The sequence below is a fragment of the Gavia stellata genome, chromosome 1 (genome assembly GCF_030936135.1).
Source record: "Gavia stellata isolate bGavSte3 chromosome 1, bGavSte3.hap2, whole genome shotgun sequence".
In the NCBI taxonomy this organism is placed as follows: domain Eukaryota; kingdom Metazoa; phylum Chordata; class Aves; order Gaviiformes; family Gaviidae; genus Gavia; species Gavia stellata.
In genome coordinates this window covers 6,991,262-7,012,111 of record NC_082594.1, presented here as the reverse complement: position 1 = coordinate 7,012,111, position 20,850 = coordinate 6,991,262, and the positions used below count along the sequence as shown (strand labels likewise).

General features: G+C 40.7%; 1 protein-coding gene across 4 annotated transcripts in view; it reads right to left on the bottom strand.

Annotated features, from left to right (window-relative positions):
- PICALM (phosphatidylinositol binding clathrin assembly protein) overlaps positions 1 to 19,002 on the bottom strand; it is a 71,731-nt gene extending 52,729 nt beyond the window's left edge. For all 4 annotated transcript variants that reach the window (XM_059826018.1, XM_059826023.1, XM_059826032.1 and 1 more), the window contains exon 1: positions 18,850 to 19,002. In XM_059826018.1, the coding sequence (XP_059682001.1) occupies positions 18,850 to 18,979 (130 nt within the window). In that variant the 5' untranslated portion in view covers positions 18,980 to 19,002. The remainder of the gene's footprint in view (positions 1 to 18,849) is intronic.
- Positions 19,003 to 20,850: the final 1,848 nt, after the last annotated feature.

The following is a 20,850-nucleotide window of genomic DNA, read 5'->3' as shown; positions in this document are numbered from 1 at the left end:
GTGGAGATAGAATATCCACCCTCTGCATAAAAGCCATCAACACTATTCTCTGTTATCTACTTTCTTAATAAAATAAATATTTTTCTTTCAATGTTTCCTAACTTTCCAGTCTTCTTAATTCAGCTGATCTCCTCTGGATTCTCTACAGTTTCATAAATTTTTTATGTTTTTTTAAAAATAGTACCCCAAGCTAGATACTGAAGCTCCCCAGCACCAAATATAATGGAAACAACTTCCTGTCTCGTAATACCTTCTTCAGACATACGGAAGGACACACACCCTTCCTGCAGCCTCACATTGGTGGGTTATAATGAAAATGAAATGAGCCAAAGCCCCTTGTAATGCTCCCTCACTCTCAGATAATCCTTTTATACTCAACTTTGACACCTTCTTCACCCATTTAGAACTCTGCACTTGCAAGCATACATGGAGTACTACTCCAATTCACCAGCATAACTTTGTCTTCTAATCTTGGTCTGAAGAGCAGCTGCAAACATTCCCGGCACAGTGTTATTCTCTGTTAACACATGGGTGTATTCTGACATAGCGGTTATTAATAAAGAGCGTCATTAGAACCAGATACAGACATATTCTCTACCTTAAATATCCTCCAATATGATGGCAAAGTGACGTAAGCAGCCTGTATTGAAGTAGTTTTCCTGTGCACTACTTAGTTCGAGAGTCATGCAGAGAAAACATGGCAAAAACCACGCTTGTTACCTGCATCCATCAAGATCTGTTGTCGTAACAGGAGAGAACTATCTTTGTTAAAATCTTAAAATATTAATCAATGCAAAAGTATCTAAAAGATATTAGTTATCTTTCTAAAGATAACTTTTCCAGGTCCTCTCCTCTCCCTACAATTCCTTTTTGTCTGCTGTTCTTCAGTCCTCTCCTCTCCCTACAATTCCTTTTTGTCTGCTGTTCTTCAGTATTCACGTTTTATTAGAGACAGTCACCAAAAAATTAAGAGGTTACTTAAGCTAGAATAAGAAATTTCATTTCAGAAGATGTTTACCAGGTCCTGCCAATTTGAACTCAACGAACCTAAGTAAATATTCCTTAGCACAGTTTTCAAAAAACAAAACAAAACCAAAAAACCTTTCCTTTCCTCCTGTAAAGAATAACTGTATTAAATATCTGGTCACAATCATCTCTTTTGTGAAGCTTAAAGAAAAAAGGCCTGTTAATGTTTGAGTCATCTCAGTATCATTTTCTCCACTTTTACACAGGCATGTTTCTAAGTTAATTATTTTTCGATGCAGTTACGAAATTAAAGGTTTTGGATCTCTGGAGTGGATGTGGAATACTGGCAAAAATTTCTTTAGATGAATAACCATCAGTGATTCCACATCTTTCTGCAAAAGAACTATTTTGACACAATAAGCTACGTCTCCACTAGGGATTTTTGCTGGTATTGTTTTTTCATCACAGCTTTCTTAGTATGCCATTTTAAAGAGTGAGTTATTAGCTATTTTCAGTACAAAAATGCACATTTTTATTACAAAGCCAACACAAAGAGACAGTTTTTAAGCATACATGTATAGTGATGATGTTTATATATGGTGAAGTCATGCTCAATGAATACAAGCTAAAAAGTCTAAAGAAAAAGAGTCCACAGCTATACTGGGCGCAAACTGTGAACAGCGATTCCCAACTAATGTTAGTAGCAGTGGAGGTTTCTGTCAGCTCAGCCTACACCAGATAATCCACAGCTGACTAGAACTGTCTTGGCTGAGGATGTGAAAGCCTGACTTTGAACCCTTTCATACTTTGAAGTGATAATGTTGCTCTCCTACATACCGTGGTAGCAGTTTGAAAGACTTCTCAAAAACTACAATCTCCCAAGTGCAACACTATTATTTAACTGAAACATATAGACAAAGTTTAAGAAATTTAAACTAGGGAGGGACCTATCAGCATGAATGATCCAGGTCACAAAGATAAAAAAATTTCTGCTAAAGTGTTGTCAAATTTTTCTTCCTGCACACCATGCAGGAAGTTTGTAATTTTCAAAAAGTTTGTGAACTTCTAATAGCCTGTATTTCTTACAAAGAGATGGATGTGTAAGATTACTTATACAGGGTAAGATTTTTCCCCCCCCTCTAATTTAAGTAGCACTTCTTACGACAGCTTTTCAGATATCTAAGTATTTTTCTTCTGCTAAAGCATTATCCTTGCAAAGTTCCAAGTTTTATCAATATTCCATTACTCTTTTCTTAAGACTTCAGTGTCTTCCTCCAAACAAGACAACAGATCAACTACTGCTTCAGCACCCTAAGACTGAGAAATATGCAAGACATGCCAAAACTAGCAAACACTTTTGCTCCACATTTAATTCCTACAGCACCTTTTATAAGCATTTTATCATGGAATCTTGTCCAAAATAAGTATTAGTACACACACACGTGCTAGCACATTATTCCCACTGAAAAGTATCTGTAAACTTAGAGCCTTGATCCTATCTTTACAAACATGCTTAATAATGAGTCTATGAATCATATTCTGAAAGTGATTCTTGATTACAAGATGAAAAATACCTGTATCGGCCAACTAACATGACAATTCCTGCATAAGCAGCACTTTCAATCTGAGTATTTAACTCATTGGCCTGTTTAAACCAGGGAGAAACAAATACTCTTTTTCACTAATCATATGCTAGTTTCAATGCGTTCATGAATTAAATTGTGAAGAGTTATTTGTTCAACATTAAGTCAGTATTTTCAGAGCACATGACTGCAAACACTTGAGGATGCATTCACTTCTTTAGGTTCTAATGAGCTAGAAAGCAGGTACATACCTTAAGGGTTCTGTATAAGCAGCGCTGTATGAGAATACATTAAGACAGGTGGCTGGGCAGGCTTTGATTTTGAATGACAGCCAACTGATTCAATATTGAAATAAATATTTAATATATTAGAGTATAATATTAAATTACTCTATTAAATATTATAATAAATATTTAAGTATCCAATATAATATTTATAGTGTGGATAGTCATACACAGTGGATGGATGGAAGCACAATGAATTGCATTAGGTGGAACATTTCTATTTTGATGAAGACTAATTACTTTGAAAATTGTATAGCTTTAACACTACTTTTATCTCCTGCTGCAAACAGGAAGCTATTTCAAGCAAACAGTTTGCATATATGAGTTTATTCTATGATGTTACCTTAGGGTGAATAGAGAAGGCACATAACATGGTTTATAGATAGCTGAGAGAGATCAGTATGTGATGCCAAAGATATAAACCCTCATGTCTCTTCACCCCCATGTACACATTGAATGTGTTATCATGCTGTTCTCTATCTTTGTCTCTGACAAGAATAGTGCCCAAGCCATCTGCCTTTGCATACTGTGAATTTTTGGTTATAGTATGCACTTATAGCCCTCTCCTCCTGCTCCAAAGGAACTTATTCTGTAAATACTCCATACCTATTACACCTACACACAATAAGTTGTAGTGCTAATGGGCATGTGTTAAAAACGAGACTTGTGAAATACGTGGACAAGCCACTGCTGTACTGCCAATAGTAAGCAACCAATCCTTGCAGACTGCTCTCAAATACCTCCTCGACTCACGCAAAGTACTAACAATACACCCTTACCTGGCAGCTTGCTAGCAGTGGTACAGTAACATTATTGTAGCCCAACCTGCTGGAACAGAGAAACCATTTTGTCAACAGCAGACAACTTTTATTTTGTCAAGAATCACAGAATCACTAAGGTTGGAAAAGACCTGTAAGATCATCAAGTCCAACCATCAACTAACACCACCATGCCCATTAAACCATGTCCCACAATGCCACATCCACACGTTCCTTAAACACCTCTGGTGATGGTGACTCCACCACTTCCCTGGGCAGCTTATGCCAGTGTCTCACCACTCTCAGTAAAGAAATTTTTCCTAATATCCAGCCTGAACCTCCCCTGGGGCAACTTGAGGCCTTTTCCCCTTGTCCTATCACTTGTCACTTGGGAGAAGAGACCAACACCCACCTCTCTGCAACCCCCTTTCAGGTAGTTGTAGAGAGCGATAAGGTCTCCCCTCAGCCTCCTCTTCTCCAGACTGAACAACCCCAGCTCCCTCAACCGCTCCTCATCAGACTTGTGCTCCAGACCCCTCACCAGCTTCGTCACCCTTCTCTGGACACGCTCCAGCACCTCAATGTCCTTCCTGTAAGGAGGGGCCCAAAACTGAAGACAGCATTTGAGGTGCGGCCTCACCAGTGCCGAGTACAGGGGCACGATCCCCTCCCTGCTCCTGCTGGCCACACTGTTTCTGATACAGGCCAGGATGCCGTTGGCCTTCTTGGCCACCTGGGCACACTGCTGGCTCATCTTCAGCCGGCTCTCGACCAACGCCCCCAGGTCCTTTTCTGTGGGGCAGCTTTCCAGCCACTCATCCCCAAGCCTGTAGCGTTGCATGGGGTTGTTGTGACTCAAGTGCAGGACCCAGCACTTGGCCTTGTTGAACCTCATCCAATTGGCCTGGGCCCATCGATCCAGCCTGTCCAGATCCCTCTGCAGAGCCTTCCCACCCTCCAGCAGATCAACACTCCCTCCCAACTTGGTGTCATCTGCAAACTTGCTGAGGGAGCACTCTATCCCCTCATCCAGATCATCAATAAAGACATTAAACAAGACCGGTCCCAAAACTGAGCCCTGAGGGACTCCACTTGTGACCGGCTGCCAACTGGATTTCACCCCATTCACCACAACTCTCCGGGCTCGGCCATCCAGACAGTTTTTTACCCAGCGAAGAGTGCACCTGTCTGAGCCACGAGTCGCCAGCTTCTCCAGGAGAATGCTGTGGGAGACAGTGTCGAAGGCTTTACTAAAGTCCAGGTAGACAACATCCACAGCCTTTCCCTCACCGACTAGGCGGGTCACCTGGTCATAGAAGGAGATCAAGCAAGGTTGGTCAAGCAGGACCTGCCTTTCATGAACCCGTGCTGGCTGGGCCTGATCCCTTGGTTGTCCTGTACGTGCCCTGTGAGCGCCCTCAAGATGAACCTCTCCATAATCTTCCCCGGCACCAAGGTCAGACTGACAGCCCTGTAGTTCCCCGGATCCTCCTTCCGGCCCTTCTTGTAGATGGGCGTCATGTTGGCAAGCAGGTGGGCCTTAACATAACTAGGGTTTCCTTCAGTATCCAACCCTCCTCAATCCTGCAGAGAACTCCTGATCTCAACTTGTGGGAGTAAGTCCCATAGTTGTTGATGATAAAGCTAAATTTGTGATAAAGCTAAATGGCCTCTCTTCAAAGCTTTCAGCCCCAGAGCTCACCTGGTCCATATGCGATTCAGATCAAACCTTTTAAAAAGTATACCCAAAGGCAGCCAAAGTACCTATGCCACCTCCCAACGTCTGTGACTTCCTTAATCCTGTATTACAGAAAAACAGAGAAAACACTCCTGACTTCATGCACAGCACATTTTGTCAGTAAACACCTCTAGCAGTTTCTAAATCTAAATATATGTATCTTCTAAATATACAAAGTATTCACCGAAGTGCAATTTAGGTGTTTCTTAGCTGTTTAACTTCCACATCACTTTATTCTAAAAGATGCATCACAAAGTAATTTTGTAGTAGTGGTGTACCATCACTCTACAGCATAGTGAAACCGAAACCACCATCGAGCACTAACACCAGTCTGACCTCCTGCCACCGCATCTCACTGAATACATTTTCAAGCCAAAAAATTCTCCTGATCTTTGTTATCTTAGAACTAATCACCACAAGTAATTCACATTTTTTCCCTTTGAATGGCAGTGCTGCATCTTTAATTACACAGCTTAAGAGACAAAACTAAAGCTAAGAAATAACCAAAGCCATCTGATCTGAGGTTTTCCTTGTCTCATTTCACTAGCTCAAAAGTCTTACTCACTCTAGCAAAGTTGTTTGGAATATCTCTTATTCTCTCCCATTTTAAAATAAGACTTTGGAAATTAGATTTCCTTCTAAACAGGATCTAATTCAGAGCAAGAATAGCCCATTTTTCCTGAATGCCTTTGGGAGCTGTCAGGAAACATGTACTTGAGTTAAAGGAGTTATGCCTCTATATTTGCCTACCTCCATCACTGCTGGAACTGCAGATGAAGATGTGTATATCCACCCCCATACAGCAAGGTTTTTTGATCAGACTATGACCTTCTGTTTCCAGTTTCTGGAAAGCACTAATGCCAAAACACATCTTCTACTATGCAACCTCCCAGACTGTCTAATGCCTGCAGTACACTAAGGGTCCTCTGCAAACTGGAAATTATATAGCACAATAAATTCTAAAAATATTTAAATTCATGATAGGACGTATGTCTTGGCAGATACCATCCTCTACAGCTTCACCTACAGCAAAGGGCTGTCCAGTTATTTACTAGCAAAAAAAAAAAAACCCAGACATATCATTTTGTGGAAATATGCCTTTTGTCAAGACTTCATGCTAGTTTGTTGTACTAAATAAGCTGTACTGTCACAAGATTCTAATGGTGCAACAGCATCTGTTATTGGTCCTTTTGCCCCTTCAGTATATTGGTCAAAGAACCAACACCCCACATTTAACTGCTTTTCATATGCTTACACAGAGCAGCAAAATTGAGAGTTTAACCTGATAAAGGGAAAAATCTGGGAAACTTTCACACCTAACACTGAAGAAGTTTAAGCCCTATCCTAAAATGGTATGATTATTAAATCATGCTCTTCCAACATCATAAAGATGCAAAAATGACTAAGTAATTTGGCTTCATTTTAATATAGGAAGTATCCAAAGCCCAGTACATAAAACTTACTGAAAGTGGTGCATTTTCTGGTATAGAAGAAACAGAAGGAAGTTCACATTTTTTAGGTTTTTTAATTAGTACTATCTATTACAAGACAGTGCTATATTCTTTTCCTTATAAATAGCACAATGCTCACCTATTGGAGCAAAACTTCTCAGATAGTAGGCTTCAGCCCAGATTCTCACTATGAATAAACTTTACACACACTGTGCTACAATCCAGCTATGCAATGTTTCCTATTCTGTGTGGAGAATCTGTGTATCTTACTCTTCTGTTGATCTCTCAGGCAATACCTACAGCAGTGCCCTGTCAGATGATTGCTTTCTGGTTTAGCTGACTGAACAGAGCTTAACAGGTCTTAATGAAAACTGTAGCTCTGATCTAAGAGCTTAAAAAACATGACATAAACAGCAGCCTAACACAAGTGGAAAAAGGGGAAAAATGGGGGAAAATAAGGCAAAGTCAAGAAAATCATGCTGCTAATAAGCAACAAAACACAGATCTCGTGAGGGAGTTTTGCTGAGGAATAAGTATTTTTTCCTCCTCTGTAGTTTCTATAAAAGAAGCTGGTCAAGCCCAAACTAATAACCCTCAAGATTTTACCATAGGAGTTCTTTCTCCACTGACAATGCAGGGGCAATAAAAACACTTGACCAAAGCTTGCTGCAAAGCTTTCCTTACCAAATCTCAGTTAACAGACCAAGGAAGCAAGTGATTTAAAGTATTTGCCTATTACATCATACACTGCGTTTTCTTGGGAAAAAAAAAAAATCCTGACAAGTTATTTGAATGTGCAAAGGAGCAAATCCTCAAACTTCAAATATTTATCATTCAATGAAAATCAAACACCAACCTTCTCCTACAAAGTGACTGGCAGAAAAACACAAGACAGCACGGGTTTACACAGTTGTGTACTTGGGCTAGTATCTCAGTCTAAGTTTTGTACCCCCTGATGTTATACAAAACAGTTGGAATACAGTTTTGCAGAATGTGTCTGAGATTTTTCTTTCTCTATGCTGAACTACTGAAAGAAAAATAGTCGGCTTTGTAACAAAGCATGCGGACTAAGATGATAGTATAAACTCTGAAATGAATTTTAGACATGAAATTGTGAAATTGTGTTGCTTTCCTCCTATTCCTTGCTCTTTCCCCTAAATCTCACAAGTGATTTCTTCATGTGAAAGGCCATCTACATAACAGGCATCTCTGTATGACTTCTGTCTACTCCTAAGTGGGACTAACCTTCATTTTTCCCAGCAGGACCAGGAGAAATAAGCATAACAAAAAACATAAAGCTGCTCCTTCCATGCTAACATATTTGGTCACATGTAAAATTCTAGTAATTTTCGTTAAAAAAAGTGTCACTACTTTCTAAATTGCTAGGTTTTTTTAAAAGCAACTAAAATTCAAGATACCTGGATCTAGAGTACTACTTGCAACCATTTTAATGCAAGCTCCATCAATTCCATACCATCTATTTCACATTTTGCACTTAAGTAGGTGAACTTATGAAAGGAGATTTGTCTATGAGAGCCACTTTCATACTTATTAATTTGGCCAATACAGGATCAGATTTTGACATGAACTGTTAGCAAACTGGATAAAACAGAGCACTGGAGTGCAAAGAAAAAAATTTTAGTAAATCACCTCTCTCCCTGCATCAAAACACAGGTATCTTCACAAAACTGACACTCATGTACTGTAAGTGTGCAGCTCTCCCACGAAGGCAGGCAAGTAAAGGAACAGCTAAAATCCTCCATGCTATTAATAGAAATGTTGGAAATGCCTGCCTAATTTAGCTTTTACTTCCTTCTTTAATTTATACTAACATCTCCCGTGAGGTATTTGGAGCTCCCTGGGCAAACAAAACTTATCGTGGCTCATCCCAAGTACAGCTTCAATGCACATTTGAATAGCATCCTTTTACAAGGACACAACAGCTAAAGGATCAAAACCATCCTTTACAGCCCATGTCAAAGTTGCTCAGAGTAGAAGTTTTAAAATATACTCTGATTCAGGTTAGGGTGGAGCAGGAATGGTCTTCATTGAAGATGGACAATGAAAATGAAATTGTCTTTTTCCAGCACCATACATTAACCTTTACTGCTTTTCAGAGGATAAAGCAAATGACCTTACAAAGAAGAACCCACCCTCACAGCAATGCTGTTATATCTGAGTTTCATAAATCCAGATCAGCTCTCCCCCTCATTCCCCAGTTTTAGAGATTGTTTGTGAGCACTTCATTAGTGTGACCATGTGGTTACCAAGTTTCACAAAGTTTTAGAGCAAACATGGAGCTTGAAACCCTTTAGGTCTGAAACTGGACCAGTAAGGAAAGTTGTACACAGAAAGAACTCCTCCGTATCCCACAGCTTTCAGACAGGAATTTCTCTGTTTACCATGCACAAAGACATGTCCCTATCACAAACAGCCTCTAAGATAAACTAAAGCCAAGAGCAGAAGTAAATATCATCTGCCTTTTGGTCCTCAGTAAAAGGAAAGATGACTTCAGCCAGATTCTATCTTTAAAATGAAATTGTTTCATAAAGAAAAGCTCTAACAATGCAAAATATGGTTACTCCATTTGCTTCAAAGTCAGATTTGTTCACTGGTTAAAACCTCAGAGCTAAGAAGAATATGAAGCTCTAGTAAAAACTAGGTGTTATAACATCTTGTGTCAGCCCTACCACATACCAACAGGCTGACCACATTCCTGTCTACAAAGGCTCCTCATTAACAGTTTAAAAGTTTACAAGAGTATCTCCTCCAATGCACTGTATTTTACTTACAGATAATTAAATCTGAAGAAAGTTTCCTCATAAAATAATGGTGTGTAAACAAAAAGCAAAAACCAACAAAACAAAAACAGAAAATCAGCCCCTGGAAATGTAAAAGCTTCAAATTCGTAACAATGCAATCCCCAACATCAGAGATTGAACTGTTCCCTGTTATTTGAGAACTAACACAAAAGCTTCTCTGGATTTCTATCCACTTACATGACAAATTCAGCACTGAAACTTTACATATTCTGTATTTTTAATGCAAAGCAATCTGCTAGGAAGTTCTCTTAAGTTATGGTTTAGCTTTAATTACATTTGATAGGCTTAATGATGCTACTGTTGTGGCAAAGCATTCCAACTGAACAGATCTGGAAGAAAGTTTGAGCTAGCTCCCTATTAACTATCAAGAACCTAAAAATAAAAGTCTGTATCCAGACCATCATTTTCCCCCAAAGCACAACATAGTGTGCTAGTCCCTGTGTTTCAAATAGTTTACAGCTAGGAGTTGTGCATCCTGAGCTTTTCCATCAGACAGCTAATCAAATGCAGCAACTTACTATGCATTCCATATCCTTATTATAAATAACTACAGCCCAGGAATGCAAAAGTGTTCATATTTGCTTTCCATTGACTTTTCCTTCATTCCTATGATTAATATCCACTTCACATATTTTTGATACCTAAATTTTATTCTGCAATGCTGTACTGTGACACTCAGGACTGAAATGCAAGCACTCCAGGGAGAAAGAACTCCTAGGGAATTTAAGACAGGTTATTAATCTATTACAGAAAATTTTATTAAAAGGATAATAAATCCAAGTTCACTGATTTGAATAAAAACAGCTAATTAGAGCATGTCTATATCAATGAAAGCAAAGTGATGTGGACTGTCACCCTGAGAATGAATTCAAAATTAAAATCTACCCAAGGATTCCAGTATATTTCTAAATAGTAAACAAACTTGGCTTGTCAAGAGGAAAAAAGAACACAAGGATATCGTTCAGAAAGGCATTTTTTCCACTTTAACTGCAACTATGATTTGAACACTACTAGTTGTAGCTCATGATGAATAAAAAGTAATTGTAAGTAAAACACCTGAATTTCACCCCTAAAACTTACAAACTGACACAATCACCTCTGTAAATATTAAACTTAAGTACCTCTTGTAAGACAGAAGAAAAGGATGAGGGCATTTCATGAGTAAGTGAGACTCAATGAAGCTAGCTTTACATCAATAGAGAAATGAACAACCGCATTGTGAACTACAGCTGTAGGTAGCTGCTATACATAATCAAGTAAACTTTCATTTGAAAATCAGTCTGTTAGGAATATTATTTTTAATCTCTTCATAACAGTATATTTGCTGAATTACAAACACCAATGGTTTCTGGAAAATAGAAAAAGGGACAGACAATTAAATCTGATCAAATTACACCACCATTCTCAGTATGGGGGCTTAACCATCACAATAGTTTAAACAACATTTCACACAAAAAATAAGGTCAGGTCAAGAATACACAGAGCTGCAGATCAGAGAAATCCATAAAGTTTGAAACAGGTTGCAGTGATGGCTGCAACTATTATGGCAATACTGGGTGGGGACGGAGGTGAAAGGGATAAATAAAATTCAAATTCAAGTGTGACCCAATTTCCAATTAAATATCGACCCATTTGTCAGCAAGAGCAGAGATATCAGCCAAATAAGCCAAGTGTGACTGCAAACAAATGTAGGTAAAATGCTGATGCGATTTCTCCAAACACGGGGAGAAGGGGGGAAAAGAGGGACACAACACTACGTAACAAAACTAAACCCAAAACAAAATGCACACACCTGAAAAGCAAGAGACAGGTACAGAAACACTGCCATATCACATTACAGCTCATTATCCGCCCCAGAAGAATCCAAACATTGCCAACGGCAAAGCAAGTTAACAAGCAGCCCCTAAGAACACCAAAGAGCATGAAGACACCTACTTCCAGCTTTTGATAGCCAAGACACTCAACCTTCTGATTTGGCAGACGGAGCAACAAATCACAGACAACCAGAGCTGCTCTGAGTGGATTTACTGCCAGATTAAAGGCATCGAAAAAATCTTAAAAAAAATAAGATTTAAACCATGTTTACTTCTGTTTGTAACCTGAGTTTAGTTTAAAACTTGGTATGTTATCCATTCTGGGTCTGGAAATCCAGTTTACTCTTGTAACTTTAGGAACTTATGCTGTGCAGTAGAATATGGGGGGGGGGGGTGTTTTGGTTTTTAATAATTGAGGAATGTTATGAATTTCATTACCACCTTTTTCAACAGGATTAAAAAAACAGTTTTTACAAGCTATTAATGTGAAAAAATTTTATACACTAAATATTTGATTAGGAAATAGCATTATTAAGGATTCATAATTTGTGCTTTAAATCGTATTAGATTAACTATTAGAAATCAACAAACATTACAAACAATAGAGATACTTTGTTGATGTCACAGTACACAGTTGGCAACTGGAATAGCTGAGCTACGTGCTACTGCAAGTACCATATTTAGAGTAAATACGTGAAATACCAGAGCGCAGTTTCAACCCGTGCAAACTTAGCACTTCCTACATAAGCAAAAGAATCACTGCTGCTAGCACGGCACCGCTGCTACAGCGTACGCATGTTGTGACTGAAGGACTGCTTGCTTGGGGGGAAGCAATAAAGAACATTAAGTGAAGATTTCCAAAGTGTCTTTTCAGGAGAACGTGTGGAAAGGGGAAAAAGAATGTGTTGACGTGGTAAGCTCTTTCTCAGTAAATGAACACAGGTCTGAAGGAAATTATATAGGAGAGCTCAGAATGAGTACAAAACCCTCCTTTTGTACTTTTTATTTTATAGACCGTGTATAAGTCACGGCACAAATTAAAATAAAATTACAGGATTTCCCTTTATGCCTCCAGTGTTCACTCCAGTAAATTTTCTTATGCTTTATGCCAGGAATTGACACTACCAAGTTAAATTTTGGTGTAGATCTTGTTATTTTAGACCCTCTGTTTTGAGGTGAAACTTATAAAAGCCCAATTTACTCATGTTTACTATTGCAAATGATCCAGATAAGCATTACTTTAATAAAGCTCCTTTAGCAAAATAGCACAGGAGATGTTTAGTCACAGTCGGAAAATCCAGTGTATTTGTTAAGTCTTTATGAGACGCTTAACTTCATTAAGTTATTTTCACACAGTTAAATGCAGCTTAGTTCCCTAATTTCTCAAATCTCAATACCCGATTTGTCACATATTACTCATAACTTGGATTTACCATCAGTACAGTTGAGAATACCACAAGTTAGCACTGAATTTACCAACATTTTGAGGTATAGAAACTACCAGCTAATTGATAAAGTTTGATGTAACGCTAGGGGTGAAACACAAAGTGCAACAGTATTTCTACCTCCCTCGAGTTTAGAAGGATACATCGTTAATAAAAGTTCATACCCTGCCTGCTCACGATCACATTTCACAATGCAGAAAACTGCTATAAAAGCAAAATATCTAAACCACAATTTTATACGAACATCAGTTTCTTTCCTTTCCACTTGGTTGCAGATTTTTGACCAGTTATTTCTTGTTTACTTCTAAACCAGTGCAGATGTAATCAGTAATAAAATCTCTCTCCTACCTAAGCCTTTGCAAGATAACATTCAGCTCCAAATTACAACTACTTCTACCATTAAACTTCAACCAGCAGGAAATCTAAATGGTTAAACTCATATACTGATGGACAAAACCCCCAGTTCTTTGACACAAAACGATATTTTCATTGCTGCAGCAAAGAGTTTGCTAAGATACTCAGAAGAACACATACTTGAGATTATTGCTTTAAACCTGTATTATGAACTATTTGGAAATGTTTAATAACTGTCCCACTACAGGGCTTCAAGATTTTATAAACAAGTCATTTACAATACTTACGTGATTTCTTCTAACATACTTGAGGAACAGCTTCTGCACAGTTTACAGAAAATAGGAGAGTGCACATATCTGACCAGTAGTAGACCAGTGGGCTATTTTTAAAAAAGTAATTGATGTTTGAGAATGAGTGAAAAGATTTTGAAGATATTGAGAAACTTGATTTTAAGAAGGCTGTTAAAAAAAAATAATCAAGCTTTCAAATACAAAAGGTATCTCTGCTTCAGAAAACGTGTTGCATTTTCCAGGGAGAGCAAAAAGTCAGTAACATTTTACAAGTGAACTTTCCGAGCATTCTACCAGCATCACTTGCTACCGTAGTGTACTGATCATGCACTTTACATAAGGCAACATACACAATGCAAAAAAAGAGAAGCTTTAAATTCCATGTTGGATGAGTCATATCTTCTGTACTATTTTGCAAACCAGTGTTACTTTGTGAGCCAAGTCACTAGGAACAACTGAAAACTTTCACATCTACAGATCAAAACCTGATCTTAAGATTAGGAACTAAAGACTAAAATAGATCATTAGGTCACAGGCTGAACTGCAGAAGAACGCCTCTTCCAAGACTCACTTTTAGAAGGTCTAAGACACAACTGCACCATAAAAAAAATAATTAAAGAAATCACAACTAGAGCTACAGCTCAAATTTACGACACCTGAATAACCACAGCTGATGGGAAACAATGTCAGTATGAAGATTCACAGTAAGCTGATTGCAGGTGTCCTACAGCTTCTCCTCCTTAGTTCCTGCCTCTTACTTCATCCGAAGTAGAATACTGCTTCAGGCTAAGTAAAATAAAACAACAGCTGCAGAACTAAATGGCTATTCTTTCTGCAAATGAGCAGCTGTGGTAGAAAATTGGCCCTCTGGCTGTCTAGAAGAGTATGATAGTTCTTGTACTCTACTAAAAGGCACAAACAAATATTCCCGAGGAATTCTAGCAAAAAGTTAGGAAAAGTTGGCTAAGGAAGAAATGATAAAGGAATCATGGAAGAACTCAGAGAAAAATGAGTACTTCAAAAGAAAGTTGTAATAATGCAATTATCTGTATTTGAAATAATTACAGTTACACAGAACAGTTCTAAGGAAAAATTACAATAGATTGCCTCCAGAAATTTAAGTCAAGTATAAAATGGGAAGCAAAGCCACAAGGAACTTCAGGTAATCCTGCCAAAACCAGAAAGAAAATACTAATTTGGTGAAGTACTACAATACCATAAAAGGAACGTGGATAATCTATTTCTACTGGAGAACACAGTAGTATCCACAGACATGAGGAGTTAACTCACTGCATCACTGAAATAAACCAGTTACACTTCCATATGTAAAGGCAGGCAAGCACTTAAAACACTGCTTTTTCCCAGCTTTACTACAAATCTCTTGTGAGGAAAAGCAATGATCCCTGTCCCTCAGTTCTACAAGATAACCTCTGCGTGCCGCTTCATTTGGAAGCAGAAGCTGTCCCCAGCACAGACATAAAGTGAGTCTTCAGCTGGATTTTTATTTGTACTAGTAGTAGCCTCTAGACAAAACCAAACCAGCTGACACTAGGGACTTGGGAAAGAAGTTCCCAACAAGCTCAGTTAAGTTTACTTTCACTTACACAGCTTCTCACAAACAACTACACAACACAGGGCAGGGTTCTGGCTTACCATCTTCCTTAAAAATGCAGATTTTTCTTCACAATAAGAAGTCAAGGAAGTTACACTCTGGCATAACTATAGAGAGATTTCCTGTTAAGAATGGATAATTACAGCATTGCAACTTCCTTCCAAGCCATCCATCCACATTCTCCTTTAAAGAGCGCTACTCCATTAGCTACAAGCGGATAGGGTTACTATGCCATACTCATTCAAGAACCCAACCCTAAATGTGTTTCACATCAAAGCTGTTTTAACTACACTCCACAACATGAAAACGTACACAAACATTTTTATGCTACTGAGATATCATGGCTACAGTGGTTTCACTGAACTAACCTAGTTAAACCTCCTACTTGGCATTAACTATGTATCTTCTTGTTTTCCCAATATGAATTATCCACCACGTATCCCTATGGAAGCACACCCCCCCCAACAGAATCATGTTAAAAAAACAGTGAAATCTGGCAATAAGTTTTCCAGCACCATTTACATGCAAACAACCTAAAGCACTCATTCTTAGCATCATTTTACAGCACTGAACACAGCAACCAAAAGCTGAATGCAAAAGAAAGGGCTGCATAAATCACAGCGTACAAGTTAAACCCACAAACCAGTTTTGAGCTATCACTGCTCAGAGAGATGTGAAAACTAGGACAAAGTCCTAGAGAAACTAGGTTTTCTGTAAAAGAAATTTCATGAACTATGCTTTGAGGGTTTCAAGACTATTAAACCTGCCTGATTACTGTAAAACAAGTAATTCATTATAACAAAAGCAGCATCTAGATTACAAAACAGAGAATCCTTATCCCAGCTGTAAGACTGGGCCTCCAAAACAGGAGAAAAAGCATATCCTGAGTGCAAGTATATGACCATAAGATGATTGTTGCTACCTATCATAAGACATGTCCACTTGTAAATTAGAATTGTAATTCTTCCCCCCTCAAACCAAACAAGCAACTAACCTTTGTAACGGGACATTTTTGTCATTATGGGCTAAGAATGCCCTTTTACATTCTTCAATTAAGGTAACGGTCACTGAGGGAAATGCAGAGAGAATATACAAACCTAGGATGGGGAGCACTTCAATTTTGGAACTCCACAGACAGTCAAGAGCAAAGCAAATAAGGACAGGAATAAATAATCACATGCACAGGTAACTCTGTCAGATTTGCACCCATTTGTACAAGTTAATGTGAGACTGAGCTACTTGAATGTGTTCATGATGGCTCAAGCTTAATACAGCAGGAATTTCAGAAACAGGACAGTCAGAGATACTGAGATCTGTACAAGCAATATAGATACCACATTAACAAGAATGTATGTAATGGTCACAGAAAATGCTACAAAACTAAGACTTCATTCCAGGACAGTATTAGAAAACTCAGCTTATCAACTCAGCCAGGACACAACCTTTAACAAAGTAAGTTTTAACTGTCATTATCACAATAAACACCAATTAGAAAAATATTTAAGAAGCATGCTGCTTATGAAGGCTAGTATATTAATTGTCATTCACAGTGAGGTGTCAGTTCATAGGACTTATCTAGTAGTTAAACTGTTTGTTGTAAAAGGAAGATATGTGCAAATAATTCAGAGGTGGGGCTTGAGTCACAGCTTGTGCAAAAAGCATTCATTTTTAAACATATAACCATAAACGGTATGAACAAAGAAAATTTTCAAAATATGAAACCATGTGTCATTTCCTGATGCCAGGAACAGAGACTCGCAACAAACTTATTTGGGGCAGCATACAAAACTTATCTACTCATGATCTATTTTAACCCCTAAAAAAAGGTGACTAGTAGTAAAACTAATAAAAAACCCAACCAAGTTTGCTTCACTCTAATAAAAGAATTACCTGAGAAAGAAGAAGGAACTGGACTTTTGACAGTCTACTGTGGAAAAGGGAAACAGAGAAACCATCTTCTCATCCAGCAACTACCAGATAGCTTTCTAAGGAAGCTCAAGCACCCTTCTACAGCACCATCCTATAGGTCTCAAATAGGATGTCCCCTAGCAACCGTGTTCAGAACACCACCCTTTTATACACACGCCAGTCTGAAGAGCAGTTGCCTGGTCAGTTTTATGTTCTTTTTCGTAAAGCTTATACCATGAAATAATTCAGCTGCTAAATGCCCTGTTACTGAAACTGTACTTTTAGCACTATTCCATGCTAAACCTGACAAAAGTTTTTTTCCAGAAAGCCTCCCTTCTGTTGTGTGAAATCCAGTAACACCACACTTCATACGTAAGCCATATTGCAAGGTGTTTTCTCTACCTGAGACTGAGTTACTTAAAACTAAAGATTTCCTCAGCCTTCCGACACCCTGGGCTGACCAAAAAAAATAAAGCCACTCAGTTACTACTCAGTCTTCAGACAAGAGATGAAATGGAAAAGGGAATACCAGAAAGAAACTGAGGCAGCTGTTCTGGGGCTATCCTAAAAAATTCACCACATCCCTCTCAGGTACTCGCAGAACAAGAATTTCTTAAAAGGTTTAAGTCAGACATGTTTTGGTGGAAAGAAGAAATAACTACAGTACAATTAATCCTAGTACTATCATCTGGTCTTCTAATGTGGATATAGAGCGACTCAGAAGGCACAAATTCAAGACGTATGAAGACCCAACCTTCTCCTCAAGGATGTGGGTGGGAGGAAAGGAAAAAGCATGCATAGAGAAGGCATATCCACACATTTCTCTCCAGTATCTTTCATTATATATTGGGGGAAGCGAAGGGGCGGGGGGGGGGGGGGGGGGAAGAAGGGTCCCTAAAAGGCCTAGAATAAATAGATGAAAGATAATCAGGTATTCGAGCCAAGAACATCCTCAGTCCTGTGTCCTTACAGCTTAGCGGGAGATACACTAGTATGAACTTTGGCACTCATCATAATCATCTGGATTGAATAGAGTTGATAGAAAACCTTTTAAGCCTTTCCACCTTGGATCTATTTTTAATAGAAGCTGAAAAACGGCCAGTCCCTGAATGGGATGCTAAGCTCAGGTACTGAAGGTCTAAAGAAGTCCTCTTAGGCCCATCTTCCGAAGTGAAGGAGACAGACTTGAAAGGATAAGACTAAGAACACCCTTACTGAGAGAGATCAGCCCCTCAAGCACTCATTTCACATATTCTTCTACGGGGAAGAGTTACATGAATGATAGAGAAGCAATTTTTTTTTTTTTCTAGTAGACTATCTGGGAAATAATTAAGATAACTGATCATCTATTCCTTCTTGAAACTCCTGCGCCTCCTCTACAGAATGGGGGAGTGCTGCCCTAGCAAAACACAAATGAGATCAATTAGTAAGGAAATTACAACCCATTCCTCTGCTTGGCCTCCGTGGTTCTCTCTCTCCAAGGAAGGGGTATGGGGCAAACCCTGTCCTTCAGAAGCTCACATTGTCGAGGGTTCTGTGCATAGGGAACAGCTAATAAGGCCCCTTCTGGAGAGCAGATATGCTGAGCAGCCTCTCCCAGGCTCTCCGTCGCCACGTCCCCGATCCTACCCCCTCCGTGAGAATGCCCTATGCTGAAACACACAGAGCTCCTCCGCCTGACGAGGCTTCAGGTCCCCGCGAGGCCGGTGGGAAAGGAGGCAGCCCCACAACGGGTATTCCGCTCCACAGGACCCCGAGACAGGGGGGAGCCCGGCGGGATACGCGGGGAAAGCCCTTCGGCCGCCACCCCTCCCCGGTACTCACAGTCCAGGTGCTTCTTCTTGGGCCCCATGACCTCGTGGGTCGTGGCCTTGCAGACGGTTTTCGAGACCGCCGAGCCGGTCACGCTGTGCTGCGCCGCCGTGATGCGGTCGGTGAGGCTTTGGCCGGACATGGCGGGCTGCTGGCGGCGCTGGAACCGAGAGCGGCTCCGCTCCCTCCTCAGGGGCCGGGACGGGAGGACTAGCCGGGGGATGGAGCTGCACGGACTCCTCACCCCGCCGTGCCGCAGGCGGCCCCCGCTCCGCCCTCAGGGACGGACCTGTCACCCGAGCAGGGACCCCTCCTCCTCCTCCCACCCCCCTCCCCCAGCCGCCGTCCCCTCCCCCTGCGCGCCTTCCGCTCGGCCGGGGACAGGGGACACACACTGGGCACCGCAGGAAAATGGCGGCGGCGGAGCTCCTCCTCGGATCTTTCCGGGCCGCCTGCATCACGTGATCCCCCGGCGCCCCGCCCACGTGACACGCACCGCCCCTCCTCGCCGGCGCGCCCCGCGCGAAGCTCCGCGGTGCACAAGGCGGGGGGGGGGATGTCACGTGGGGCCGCGCGCGCCCCTGCGCGGGTGTGGCGGGTTGGGGCCGCCGCGGGCGGCCGTCGGGGCGGGGGCTGGTGGCAGCTCCGTCCCCTCAGCGGAGAGGGCCTCGGGGGGGGCGACGGGGAGGAGGACAGGCGCAGCCCGCCAAAGCTGGGCGACGGCTGAGGCGGGGCGGAATCCCTGCCCCTGGGGCCCGCAGCGGCGGGCGGGTGGGTGGGAGCGTTGGTGGGCCCCTGTTCGGGTTCATCAGGGCGGGTTGAAGCGCTGCGTAAAATCGCGTGGAGCAAGTGGGGTGTCTCCGCCCTGAGGGAAGTTTTTGTGAGGAAAGTTTTGTGGAAACTCCTTCGGTGTCACCTCAGACAATGCAAGTGTAAAGGGAAAATCTGTTCACAGGCAATGAGGAGTTTGGAGCTGTGCGGTTGCTGCGGTGGTGCTTCTCCTCAGAGTTATTTTTATTTGAAAGCTTGCCAAAAATTTCTCGAATGCACATCATGGCAAGCATATAAAATTAGTGGGTTTCAGGTCTGTCATGATCAGCCTCCCACTGTTTTGCTACTCAGCTAAAGCTCCTCAGCGCTCTTGGACTTAGTTGGTGGCTCTGCCCTTGGCTTGTTGGGATTTTGTACAAAGTTACTTAATGTTTCTGTTCATAAAAGTTAGGTAACTGTTCCGTCTGTGCCTTCTGTAAGCCTGGTACCTCCATGACCCAGACCCAGCGGTGAACAATGAGGAACAGCTACTGGAGTCGTTACCTCCTACTGTGCGTTGCCAAAGTGCAGTGACAGCCTCTCAGCTATCTCCAGCTTTCATTACTTGTTACAACAGGGCTCTTCTCCTCCTTCTCGAACGCACAGCAGCAAATAATACAGTGAAACCACAGGATTCCAGCAGACAAATGTTCTTCCTCTCCCAGAAGTGCCTGGTGATGAGTCGTCTTGGAACTGTCCCTCATCCATGAAGCCACTGAAATATTTATTAGGCAACTTAAACAGAAGCAGTATACAAATGATACTCTGCTCTGTCTGCTTGACAGGATATATAAGTAGGATTATCTGTTTATAATGCGTAAGGAAAATCAGTGTCAGAGGAAGGACATCTGGCGAAAGCTGAACCCAAATAACGCCATTTCTGTGTGTGTGGAAGGAGAGCTTGCACATGTAGAACTTGCTTCGTTCATAATGCTAGGCTCTTTGAAGATACTGTCGTGTTTGTATTTCTTGGCTCCTTCTGAACTGCTTCTGGAGTCCCAAATATCCATGCTGGAGAAATAAATCACTGACAAGTACAGCAGCGGACTCTGAGATAAGACAGCTTTAGCATAAAGCTTCGCACCATGAAAACACTGAGACTGCTATAGGCTATTGATACAGCAATGCATATCGCTGTGACTACATCACCTTTTTGTATTGTTTCCAAATTATACTGTAAATCAGAGATAGAAATAATTTTGA